The following is a 13,315-nucleotide window of genomic DNA, read 5'->3' on the forward strand; positions in this document are numbered from 1 at the left end:
CCACCTTACCTACAGTCCAGTGGTGACGGACTGGGAAGGAAAACTGCAAACCCTTGCAAGCAGCATAGAAGTTTATACAGCATTTTCACTTAACCCCCTTCCCTTAATGTCCTCCACATTATGTATGTCCTCTACATTCCCTTAATGTCCTGGCAATCTTCATAGACCCCTCCCCACCCCCCCCCAAAACTCACAGCTTCAATCCCCTTTACAGCCTGTGTTCCACAGTATGGGCCCAGGAGCTCAGATGTTCCTCACAAAGAACTAATCTCCGGGATAGCGACTCCCAGATTCCCTAGCTCGCAACACACGCAGGTACATCCACCATACAGGGTCATTTTAAGGTTATGCCTACATTATTGCTATCAGGCGTGTTTGCCCTGTAACTGGTTTGAAACAATGGCAAATTTATTTTTCAAAATATATAAATTTGTGTAGAGGAGGAGTCAGATGAAAATGAGAGGGCCGGGCGCGGTGGCTCAAGCCTGTAATCCCAGCACTTTGGGAGGCCGAGACGGGCGGATCACGAGGTCAGGAGATCGAGAGACGATCCCGGCTAACACGGTGAAACCCCGTCTCTACTAAAAAATACAAAAAAATAGTCGGGCGAGGTGGCGGGCGCCTGTAGTCCCAGCTACTCGGGAGGCTGAGGCAGGAGAATGGCGTAAACCCGGGAGGCGGAGCTTGCAGTGAGCTGAGATCCGGCCACTGCACTCCAGCCTGGGTGACAGAGCAAGACTCCGTCTCAAAAAAAAAAAAAAAAAAAAAAAAAAAAAAAGAAAATGAGAGGCCGGGCACGGTGGCTCACGCCTGTAATCCCAGCACTTTGGGAGGCCGAGACGGGCGGATCACGAGGTCAGGAGATCGAGACCATCCTGGCTAACCCAGTGAAACCCCGTCTCTACTAAAAAATACAAAAACTTAGCCGGGCGAGGTGGCGGGCGCCTGTAGTCCCAGCTACTTGGGAGGCTGAGGCAGGAGAATGGCGTGAACCCGGGAGGCGGAGCTTGCAGTGAGCTGAGATCCGGCCACTGCACTCCAGCCTGGGCGACAGAGCGAGACTCCGTCTCAAAAAAAAAAAAAAAAAAAAAAAAGAAAATGAGAATGAAGATGAGAAAACTACCACACAGATGAATGAAGCCAGGAGAGGATCAATGGTGATAAAGAGGGGATGACATTAAAATATATTTAGGTAATAAAATTGGCAGGAGTTGGTAAAATTGGCATGGAAGGGAATAACTTGGATCTCTCTCATATTTGGATAACTGGGTGCTAGTGATACTACCAATCTGCTAGTCCAACTTCCCTCCTCTACTCCAGACACATTTCCAGTTGTTTCCTGGATATAGGTAGCTGGACATTCATTATACACCTCCCTTTCAGGCAAGATCGGGCTTGTTCAGGGTGGTATGGTAGTAGCCTAAATGCTTCCCTTTCAAATATCCTAAGATTTGGGGCCATTTTCAATGCTTCCTTTACCCTGTTCCCCAGCATGTCATCAGTCACCAAGCCTATCAATTGTTCCATTTCCACTGCCATTATGTATCCCTGGACTGCTATAAAATCTCCCAGCAGCTGGTCCCATTTCCAATTTCCCTTTCCTTAAATTCCAGATCCAAATGTGTTAATTCCCTATTTTAAAAACACTGATGTTTCTCCACTGCTTCTAGAATACATCACAAACATTTCACTGGAGAAAGAAAGCCCCTATGATCTAGTCTTAGTCTACCCACTCACCCTTACCTACTGTAACTTTGATTGCCTGCCATACAGTCTCCTTCCAAATAAAGCTACCAAATTCAATTATTACTTATATGTGGCCCTGGTTTGTACCACATGCCCCTACATCCTAATCACATCTGAATGGACAATGGACTGAACCAAGGTTAGCCACTGGCCAATGTAGTAGTCAAGCAGGAGAACCTGAGCAAAGATGTTCTATAACAAACACAAACCAACTGATGGCACTGAAGAGCATTCTTAAGCAAATCTATGGTAGAAAAAGAAATAGGTAAGGAGAGAAGAGGAGATGAAGGTGCAAAGTTAACTGGAAGATCAGTTTACTGTAGAGGAGGCAGACTGCTTGGGTTCATATTCTGGTTATGTGACCCTGGGCAAGTCACTTGAAAGTCTCTGGAGCCAGATTGTCAAGGTTCTTATTCTGACTCCATCACTTTTTTTTTTTTTTTGAGACAGAGTCTTGCTCTGATGCCCAGACTGGAAGGCAGTGGCTCAATCTCAGCTCGCTGCAATCTCCACCTACCAGGTTCAAACAATTCTCCTGCCCCAGCCTCACAAGTAGCTGGGACTACAGGTGCCACCATCATCTCTTTTTTTTAACATTCAGTTTCCTTATGTGTTAAATAAGAATAACAAGGCTTACCTCACAGGATTCATGAGAGAAGTAAGTAAAACATTTCATGTAAGCCCAGTGTATAGCAAATAGTAGGATGGCAATAGATATTAGTTTTGTTTTTTTACAACTGCCCTGAATAACAGTCCATTTGTCGATGTGGTCTTATTGTATGACTGTTATATCCCAAACAACTTTCCGGTTGTACATTGGAACCAGCTTTTTGAGGGCTAAAACTGTCTCCCACTTTTCCTCACTTCTCTACATATCTTATCACGTCAGGTAACCTAGGAGTGTCTCTGTTCCTTACTCTTTGGCAGAGTCTAACACGACTTGCTTTCTCAAAATCAATCAAGCTCTTTCAAATTTCTGTGGTTCCGTAAAAGTTATTCCCCTTGTGTAGATATCCTCTACCTCTCCCTTCCCAATCTTTGCCTAATCAATTCTTAACCAATCCCTAAGAGCTCGCTCAAATGTCACCCTATAAAGTCTTCTCAACTCACCCCACCACAACTATCACTTTTGTTTAGCCATTACCTCTCACTAGAGTGTAAGAACAAACAACATTAACCTTTATTACTTAAGACCTAGTACTGGGCTAGGTACGTGGTAGGTGCTAGATACTTCGTATTTGTAAAAGAAAAAAGTAGAATGCTGCACAACTTTTAGTTATTAGAATAAATAAATGACTGCTATGCTTGGAGAAAATTTAGTATAACGTTTAAGGTAGTTGGGTGAGACTTTTTGTTTTTAAAAAAATCTTGCTATATATATTTTTCTTTGTTTATAATAAGAATTTGGGAGTTCTGAGTCCTACCCTCAGTTGTAACTAAGATGAGGATAAATCGTTCACTAGCAATACTTCAACCTCATTTTCTTCATATAAATTAGATGTGTTACCCTAGAAACGTTAACAACTTCAGTATTATTTTTTCCATCTTTTTCATCAGTCCCTCCCTGGTAGAGACAAAGTAGCTTCCCCAGTAGATAGTCCTAAATTCAAGGGAAATGTTTTTTACTTTGATAAATTCTGTTTATAGCTACCGGAGCCTTAAGTACGGGTGAGTTTTTGACAGAAAGCACTTTAAAATGTAGAATCCTGGCTGGGCGCGGTGGCTCACGCCTGTAATCCCAGCATTTTGGGAGGCCGAGGCAGGCGGATCACTTGTGGTCAGGAGTTCGTGACTAGCCTGGCCAACATGATGAAACCCAGTCTCTACTAAAAATACAAAAATTAGCTGGGCGTAGTGGCGGGTGCCTGTAATCCAAGCTACTGGGGAGGCTGAAGCAGGAGGACTGCTTGAACCCGGGAGGTGGAGGTTGCAGTGAGCCAAGATCCCGCCACTGCACTGGGTCCAGCCTGGGCGACAGAGCAAGACTCTGTCTCAAAAAAAAAAAAAAAAGTAGAATGCTGCACAACTTTTAGTTATTAGTAATTATGTTTACTTCAGTGGTTCTCATAGTCACCCTAGCCAGCAGCATTAGCATCACCTGGGGCCTTGTTAGAAATCGAAAATTTCGGTCCCAACTCAGACCAACTGAATCAGAACTATGGTCTGGGACCCAGTAAACCTGTGTTTTAACAAGCTCCTCCAGGTGATTCTGATGCACTGAAATATAAGAATCAATGTCTTGCTGGAAATTAGGTCATATTTCTAACTTCATTTTCTTTGCAAGCTGAAATTATTTTAACGGGATTCCCAATAACCCGAGATGGATATCCATGAGGCTTACAAAGGTTAAATGTCAGGACGACCCTCCATTTGCTTTGGTCCTGACAGGAGCTGGGAGTTGCTGGGAGCTACAGAGAGCTCTAGGTGGAGAGAGGAAGCCAGGTCGCAGTCAGGAAGCATTTCTGGTAAACTGCTTAAATAGACCTCAGAGGAGACCTCCAAGACTATAGTATTGCTGTTTCATTTCAAATAATCATTTTCCTAATTTTATTCTTTTTCCTAAAATTGTATAAACTTATTTTAAAAATTGTGTTCAGGACCTGGATCCACCCCGACCTTAGTGATATGAAACAACTAAGCGTGCCTGTGTTAAGATATTTCTGGCAAACTGGTGCCGCACATAATTAAGCTTTTTTGTTTTCCTTTTGAATCTGGTACATGGTGTCGAGGTGCTCCGCATTGGTTATTCCAGGGCGAACGAAGCCACTTTCGGAATAGTGGGGAGACTGACGAACGACCCGCAGTCGCCTGAGGCGAGGAGAACCAAGTGCTGAGGCAGGGGGAGGCAGAGCCGAAAGAAGCCACAGCTTCGGGGCGGAGGTGGGCGATTTAGGAACTGAAGCAGCCAGAGTTCCCGCCTCCTCCTACCTGAGCAAATCCTGGCTGAGCTGCTCCGACACCGTCGCCTTCAGCCGGCGCCGCTCACACGGCCCCTTCCTTTGCAACCCCTTACTGCAAACTCCAGCGGACCCCAGAAGTACCACGGGGGCCGAGCTGCCTTCCCCACAGCGAGCCATGTCTCACAGAGGTACGGCGCCCTGGAGGCCCAGTACTTGGCCTCACTTGCCCCGCCCAGGAGGAAGAAGGGGGCGTTTCCAACCGAACGCTCGGCTCCTACCCAAATCCGCCCCCTAGGGTAAAAGGTTGACGCCTCTTGTCGGTTTGTAGACGGTCTCACAGAGCAGCCGGACCGCGGTGGGGAGCCTCAGAGGCCCACAACCAAGCCGGCTCGTGACCCGGGAAGAGCGTGCGCAGGCGTACTCGCTCTGTTTACTTCTGCCTGCGGGCACCCCGCCTCCCATGGCTCCGGCGCGGACCATCCTGCGGGGCAAACCAGTCCTCAGGCTCCTTATCCCCTCCCCTCTACTTTCCCTTCCGGTTGGTGTTCATTCATTCAGTGTTTTACTGAGGCAGTTCAAATCAGCACATGCAGCCTTTGTATGCGTCTTCCTGACAGGTCTACACTTTTTCCAGCGAAAGACTGGGCGAGTCACACACCCTCACTTACCTGGCTTCTTAACCCTGAGGTATAAATGTTTGGGGCAAGAAAAATTGGCGATGGGAGGGGTAGGGGAAGACCTTCATAAACTGCCAGTCAGAACAATTCTGAGTCCAATATAAGAGGTACTTACAACATCTAGAAGGCCCCATCCCCTTCGTATCCGCGGAGTCGCTCATAAGCTTTTGGACTTGATCGGAGAAAGCTCCGTTAATAGGACGGGGCTTTGCATATAATGCCCTAACGTTTATGACCAAGAAGGGAGAAATAGGTAAGGGGCAAAGTCTTTGAGCAGTGAAGTGGTGGATGGATGAAATATAGAATTCTTTTTTGTTCCAAAGAAAGTAGCAAACGTGATTATCATTTAAGGTTTTGGTATTTATTTTTTATTTGATTACTGCCTCCAAAAGAAGAAAACTCAGTAGTTCTGCTTTGGGCCTGGCAAGTCCCATCTACTTGGGAAGAAGAGGCGGAATGATGACTTGAGCCCGGGAGGTCGATGCTGCAGTGGGCTATGATTGCACCACTGCACTCCAGCCTGAGCAGCACAGCAAGACCCTGTCTCCAAAAAAAAAAAAAAAAAATTCTGTTTCATTCACAAACTCTACGCACAAGGTGAAGATAAGGAATTGCTTGGAAAATATATTGACCAGCTTGCGGTGGCTCACACCTGTAATCCCAGCACTTTGGGAGGCCAAGGCGGGAGGATCATTTGAGCCCAGGAATTCAAGACCAGCCTGGGCAACATAAGGAGACCCTATCTCTACCAAAAAAAAAAAAAAAAAAGGAGGTGGGGAGAGGAATATATGGTCTTTGTATTTGTACCATAAGATTGGCCAAGAAGTAACCATTTCTTCAGATAATGCCCTCTCTCAAATATTTGGACATCTTAATTCTGAAAAATATAACTGGATAATTGATTTTTTAAATTCCCAAATGCTTGGATCGATAATTGATTCTTAATTATTCCTGTAGAAAAGAGGGGTGTCAAAGATAACATAATAGTAGATTATATTTGAATCCTTATTATGTGATAAACGCTACTCTATTTGCTCTGTGTGTTTTAACTCAGTTAATCCTTATAACAACCATTTAGCTAGGTACTGTCTTCAGACCTAATTTACAGATGAGGAAGCTGAGGCATACAAAGGATAGGTAACTTGGCCAAGGTCACACAATGTCATATATCACACTATAATATATGGTGTGTTACACCATAATAATGGTATATTATAACCCAGACAGTATTTATCTTTTATTTTTTGACTGGCAAATTTAGTCAATTTACATACACTCTTGGTAGGAATGTAAATTGGTGCAGCCATTATGGAAAACAGTATGGAGGTTCCTCAAAAAATTAAAAATAGAACTATGACGTGATCCAACAAACCCTCTTCAGGTATATACCAAGGAAATGAAATTAGCACCTCATAGAGATATGGGCACTTTCATATTTGTTGCAGCATTATTCACAATAGCTAAGATATAGAAACAACCTAATTGTCCCTAGGATAGATTAATGGATAATGTTGTATATATACAATGGAATAATATTCATTCTTAAAACAGAAGATCCTGCCATTTGTGACAACATGGATGAACCTGGAGGACGTAAAGTTGAGTAAAATTCGCCAGGCACAGAAAGACACTGCCTCACGCCTGTAATCCCAGCAGCTTAGGAGGCCAAGGTGGGCAGATCACGAGGTCAGGAGATCGAGACCATCCTGACTAACATGGTGAAACCCTGTCTCTCCTAAAAATACAAAAAAAGTTAGCCAGGTGTGGTGGCTGGTACCTGTAGTCCCAGCTACTCAGGAAGCTGAGGCAGGAGAATGGTGTGAACCCGGGAGGTGGAGCTTGCAGTGAGCCAAGATCGCCACTGCACTCCAGCCTGGGTGACAGAGCCAGACTCCATCTCAAAAAAAAAGACAAATACTGAATACATACTCTCATATATAGGATCTTTTTAAAAGTACGTAAACAGTAGAAAGGTGGTTGGGGAAATTGCATTTATGTAGGATGAGTAAGTACAGAGATCTAATGTACAGCATGAGAACTATAGGTAATAATATTTGTTGTATACTAGAAATTTGCTAAGTGATTAGATTTTAGGTGCTCATACCACAAAAAAGTAACTGTGTGGTGAGAGGGAAAAAAAGTATGTGTGATGATATGTGCTTGACTATATCGTTTTACTCTGTATGTCAAAACATCATGTTGTATACCTTAAATATCTACAGGTTAAAAAAAAAAATGAAAAAAACACCCAGGCAGTCTAGCACCAGACTCCCTTCAAAGCCCTGCTGGATTTCTACCAGGCCTCTTTATCATCTGATAAAGTAACAACTAGGCTACTCTCTGGTTGCAAATGGGTGACAGAATGATTTCTGATTCATGTTTTATCTTAAAACAACTTAAGTTAGGCCGGGTGTGGTAGTTCATGCCTGTAATCCCAACACATTGGAAGGCCGAGTCGGGCAGATCACTTGAGGTCAGGAATTTGAGACCAGCCTGGCCAACATGGCGAAACCCCAGTTCTACTAAAAATACCAAAATTAGCCAGGTGTGATGGTGCGTGCCTGTGGTCCCAGCTACTTGGGAGACTGGGACAGGAGAATCACTTAACTGTATCATTTCACTGCAGAGGTTGCAGTAAGCCGAGATCGTGCGACTGCACTCCAGCCTGGGTGACAGAGCAAGACTCCGTCTCAAGAAAGATATGTAAAAATAACAAAACTTAAGGTAGCTTAGGCAGCTATGTGAAATGATTAAAGAATAAGTAAGTACTCCCTTAAAAAAACAAAACATGGCTGGGCATGGTAGCTCACACCTGTAATTCCAGCACTGGGAAGTTGAGGTGGGAGGATTGCTTGAGGCCAGGAGTTCAAGGCTGCAGTAAGTTATGATCACATTGCAGCACTGCAGTACTTAGCCTGGGCAAGCAAGATTGTCTCTTTAAAAAAAAAAAAAAAAAAAAAATCTTGTCTTTGATGCTTCACATTCTACCATTAGATAATTTAACTTAAAGCATTATTTTTATTTTAATTCATCTCTATAGTTATTTATCCCTAATGTGAGTGGGGTTTTCAGATGTTCTTCCTGAAAGCATTTTTGATCAGGAGGAAAAGAGAGTTTAAGGAACTAGCGGTGGGAGCTGTGAAGGTAAACATGGCTAAACTCGTAATTTGGTTTAGGGTTATCTTTAACTGTGATCTTAATGTGTGAAAAATAAATGTAGGTAAAATTGCCTTGGAAGAAAAAACTTCTTTCAAGAACTTCAATCTCATGAAAACAAATCCATTTTTGATGCATTATTTCTCCCTCTTTAAAAATGTTTAGGCTGAGCTTGGTGGCTCACACCAGTAATCCCAACATTTTGGGAGTCTGAGGTGGGAGGATTGCTTGAGCCCAGGAGTCCAAGAACAGCCTTGGCAGCATGGCAAAGCCTCGTCTCTACTTACTTACTTACGAAATAAATAAATAAATAAATAAATAAATAAATAAATAAATAAAATTAAAGCCAGGTGTGGTGGCACATGCCTGTAGTCCTAGCTACTCAGGAGGCTGAGGCGGAAGGATCACCTAAACCAGGGGTTAGAGGCTGCAGTGAGCCCTGATTGTGCCTCTGCACTTCAGCCTGAGTGACAGAGTGAGACCCTGTTTCAAAACAAAAAGTGAATGTTTTAACAGGAAAAATTTCAAATCACAGCTACTCGGGAGGTTGAGGCAGGAGAATCGCTTGAACCTGGGAGGCAGAGGTTGCAGTGAGCCGAGATGGAGACTCCATCTCAATAAATTAAAAAAAAAAAAAAAAGCGAAAAGCTTTTCAGAGAGAGAGAGATCTTGTCATGTTGTCCAGGCTGACCTTGAACTCCTGGGCTCAAGTGATCTTCCTGCCTCAACCTCCTGAGTAGTTGAAACTATAGGCATGTGCCACCATGCCCAGCTGAGTAGTGTTTTTGTTGTTGTTGTTGTCGTTGTTGTTGTTTTTAAGAACTATATATAAAAATTCGCTGACCATGGTGGTGCCCACCTGTAATCCCAGCACTTTGGAAGGCCCTGCCTGGGGTCTGGAGTTCAAGGCCTGCCTGGCCAACATGGTGAAACCCTGTCTCGACTGAAAATATAAAATTAGCTGGGTGTGGTGGTACAGGCCTGTAATCCCAGGTACTCGGGAGGCTGAGGCAGGAGAATTGCTTGAACCTGGGAAGTGGAGGTTGCAGTGAGCCGATTATCAAGCCACTCCACTCCAGCCTGGGTGACAAGAGCGAAACTCCATCTCAAAAAAAAAAAAACAAAACTATATATAAAAATGTAATGGATAGGACAGCTAAATATAAAAAGTGAAATTATATACTACTTGAAATAAAGTGGGTAAATTCCTTTTTACCTTGGAAAAAAGAATGAATGTGTATATGTATATGTGTGTATTCCACATATTCCATGTACTCAGATCACCCCTTCTTAAACATAAGGTAACATGCATACTATATATTTACCATTCTGCATCTTGTTTTTCCTCATTTAACAGTATATACTAGAGTGTTCTGCCTGCTTCCAGATGAGCAAGGAGACTCGTGGTCTGGTTCTTGGACTTCCCTAACAGCATGGCCCCTAAACGCCAGTCTCCACTCCCACTTGAAAAGAAGAAACCAAGACCGCCTCCTACTCTGGGACCAGAGGACACATCGGCCTCTGCAGGCTTGCTGAAGAAGGGAGAAAAAGAACAGCAAGAAGCAATTGAACACATTGATGAAGTACAAAATGAAATAGACAGACTTAATGAACAAGACAGTGAGGAGATTTTGAAAGTAGAACAGAAATATAACAAACTCTGCCAACCATTTTTTCAGAAGAGGTCAGAATTGATCGCCAAAATACCAGATTTTTGGGTAACAACATTTGTCAACCATCCACAAATGTCTGCACTGCTTGGGAAGGAGGATGAAGAGGCACTGCATTATTTGACCAAAGTTGAAGTGACAGAATTTGAAGATATTAAATCAGGTTACAGAATAGATTTTTATTTTGATGAAAATCCTTACTTTGAAAATAAAGTTTTCTCCAAAGAATTTCATCTGAATGAGAGTGGTGATCCATCTTCAAAGTCCACTGAAATCAAATGGAAATCTGGAAAGGATTTGACGAAATGTTCAAGTCAAACGCAGAATAAAGCCAGCAGGAAGAGGCAGCATGAGGAACCAGAGATCTTCTTTACCTGGTTTACTGACCATTCTGATGCACGTGCTGATAAGTTAGGAGAGGTCATTAAAGATGATATTTGGCCAAACCCATTGCAGTACTACTTGGTTCCTAATATGGATGATGAAGAAGGAGAAGGAGAAGATGATGATGATGATGAAGAGGAGGAAGGATTAGAAGATATTGATGAAGAAGGGGATGAGGATGAAGGTGAAGAAGATGAAGATGATGATGAAGGGGAGGAAGGAGAGGAGGATGAAGGAGAAGATGACGAATAGAACACTGATGGATTCCAACCTTCCTTTTTTAAAATTTTCTCCAGTCCCTGGGAGCAAGTTGCAGTCTTTTTTTTTCTTTTTTTTTCTTTTTTTTTCTTTTTTTTTTCTTTTTTTGCCTCTTGTGCTCAGTTGCCCTGTTCTTGAGGTCTCTTTTCTCTACTCCATGGTTCTCAACTTATTTGGGGGAAATACCTTGAGCATAATACAATGGGAAAAGAGTGTCTTCCCCTTTCTGTTCGAAGTTCATTTTTATCCCTTCCTGTCTGAACAAAAACTGTACGGAATCAACACAACCTAGCTCTGTGGGAAAGAAGAAAAACCTGCTCCCTTCGCTCTGCTGGAAGCTGGAGGGTGCTAGGCCCCTGTGTCATAGTGCATAGAATTCTAGCTTTTTTCCTCCTTTCTCTGTATATTGGGCTCAGAGAGTACACTGTGTCTCTATGTAGGTCAAAGGGACAATATGGGCAGTTAGATTTACCAACATGTGTCTGTCTACTTTCTCTTGTTTAAAAAAAGAAAAAAAAAACTTTAAAAAAATGGGGTTGTAGAAGGTCAGCAAAGGGTGGGTTTGAGATGTTTGGGTGGGTTAAGTGGGCATTTTGACAACATGGCTTCTCCTTTGGCATGTTTAATTGTGATATTTGACAGACATCCTTGCAGTTTAAGATAACACTTTTAAAATAAATTCTCTCCTAATGATGACTTGAGTGCTGCCACTCAGTGGGAGACTCAGCAGAACCTGTAGGATCTTATTTGGAATTGACATTCTCTATTGTAATTTTATTCCTGATTATTTTTAAATTTTCTTTTTGTTTCACTGGAAAGGAAAGATGATGCTCGGTTTTAAACGTTAAAAGTGTACAAGTTGCTTTGTTACAATAAAACTAAATGTATACACACACACAAAAAAAACCAGTATATCCTAGCGGTTATGCCATGCTAATGCAGATCTTTGTCATTTCTTTTTATGGTGGCAATTCCACTACATTTCACTCAACTGCCGTTTTAATTTCTTCTTTGAATGATTATTCATATCCTTTGCCCATTTTGCTTTTGGTCTTTTCTCTATTTTTAGATGTTGGAGATATTAGTGTTGTCCGTGATATAATTTGCAAATACATTTTTCCATTTGTCATTTGTCTTCTGACTTGGCTTGGCTTTTAGTGGGTTTTTTTTTTTTTTTCCTGATGTTTTTGTTTTAATGTAGTCAAATTTTTTCTTTCTTTTTGTTCATTGTTTCTGGACTTTGAGTCATAGGGGGAAAGATTATCCTAACTTCCAGATTGTTAAGGAATTCATACGCTTTTCCCCTAATAATGTGTGATTTCACTTTTTATACGTAGCTATTTAATTCATTTGGAATTTATCTTGTTACATAGTATGAAGGAAAGATCCAATTGTATATTTTATTTTTTTCCAAGTGGCTATCTAGTTATCCCAATACCGTTTACTAAAAGTCAACTTTTCCCCTTCTCATTTTAGATGCCACTTTTATCATATGCTAAATTGTTTTCTCCCTTAGTTCTATTTCTGGACTTTCTATTCTATCACATTGTTCAGGCCATCTATTCTTGTGCCAGTATCACAGTTTTAATTATAGAGGCTTTATATACATTGCTTTAAAAAAATTTTTTTCTGGCTGGGTGCAGTGGCTCATGCCTGTAATCTCAGCTCTTTGAGAGGCTGAGGTGGGTGGATCACTTGAGTCCAGGAGTTCGAGACCAGCCTGAGCAACACGGCAAAACCGCATCTTTATCAAAAATAAAAAAGATTAGCCCTGGGTTGCGGCGCACACCTGTGGTCCTGGCTACTTAGGAGGGTGAGGCAGGAGGATCACTTGAGCCCGGGAGGTGGAAGTTGCAGTGAGCTGAGATCACACTTCTGCAAACCAGCCTGGGTGACACAGCAAGATCCTGTCTCAAAAAATACAAAATAAAAAATGAATTGCTGAATGTTCCATGCCCAAGGGTGAGGGTGCAGTAATTTTTTTGCCTTAGTATTGGTCAACTGTTAATCTGTTCAATGTCCTCTCAGTGCTAACAGCAACACATAGAACTGATAAAGCTGAGGATTCTGCACAAACCTCACTTATACTGTTTCTGGACTCTTCCCTGCATGTGTGTAATGGTTAAAAGTGCAGACTTTAGAATCATGATATTGAATCCAATTTAACTTGTTTATTGTTGTATGACCTAGCCTACTGGTCTAATAGTCTAAGTCTATTGAGCTTGAGTCTATTGTGCTGATCCGTGAAGCTCTCCAAGCCTCAGTTTCCCTGTAATGTGGATAAGGGTATCTCATGTGGTGGTTAGAAAGACTAAATGAGATAATCCATGTAAAATTCTGCTATGATGTGTATTATTAGCTTATGACTTATCATCACAAAATAGTTTTGAAGGTTACTCTTTAGAGTTTTAGCTTTCCCCCTACGCTGTCTTCCATTTAAATAGGCAATGTCATTTTGCTGTTAGTGTTTGTTTCCTCCTAGCAGTTAAATTTTACTAGCTCCAGTGGATGTGGTGGGTTTACA

The 13,315-nt window shown here is 42.2% G+C and overlaps 2 protein-coding genes across 2 annotated transcripts in view; one reads left to right on the forward strand and one right to left on the reverse strand.

The window, feature by feature from the left end:
• BTBD8 (BTB domain containing 8) overlaps positions 1-5,050 on the reverse strand; it is a 98,318-nt gene extending 93,268 nt beyond the window's left edge. The window contains exon 1 of the mRNA XM_015144794.3: positions 4,675-5,050. Within this exon, the coding sequence (XP_015000280.2) occupies positions 4,675-4,823 (149 nt within the window). The 5' untranslated portion in view covers positions 4,824-5,050. The remainder of the gene's footprint in view (positions 1-4,674) is intronic.
• Positions 5,051-9,897: 4,847 nt separating this feature from the next.
• Positions 9,898-11,289, forward strand: SETSIP (SET like protein). The gene has a single exon (XM_077953086.1). The coding sequence runs from the start codon at positions 9,913-9,915 to the stop codon at positions 10,783-10,785; it is 873 nt and encodes a 290-aa protein (XP_077809212.1). The 5' UTR covers positions 9,898-9,912; the 3' UTR covers positions 10,786-11,289.
• The last annotated feature ends 2,026 nt before the right edge of the window (positions 11,290-13,315 follow it).

Source organism: Macaca mulatta, chromosome 1, assembly GCF_049350105.2.
Source record: "Macaca mulatta isolate MMU2019108-1 chromosome 1, T2T-MMU8v2.0, whole genome shotgun sequence".
Classification (NCBI taxonomy): domain Eukaryota; kingdom Metazoa; phylum Chordata; class Mammalia; order Primates; family Cercopithecidae; genus Macaca; species Macaca mulatta.

Excerpts from the sequence above, each read along its gene's own strand:
- SETSIP (XM_077953086.1), top strand. The coding sequence starts at position 9,913 with ATGGCCCCTAAACGCCAGTCTCCACTCCCACTTGAAAAGAAGAAACCA.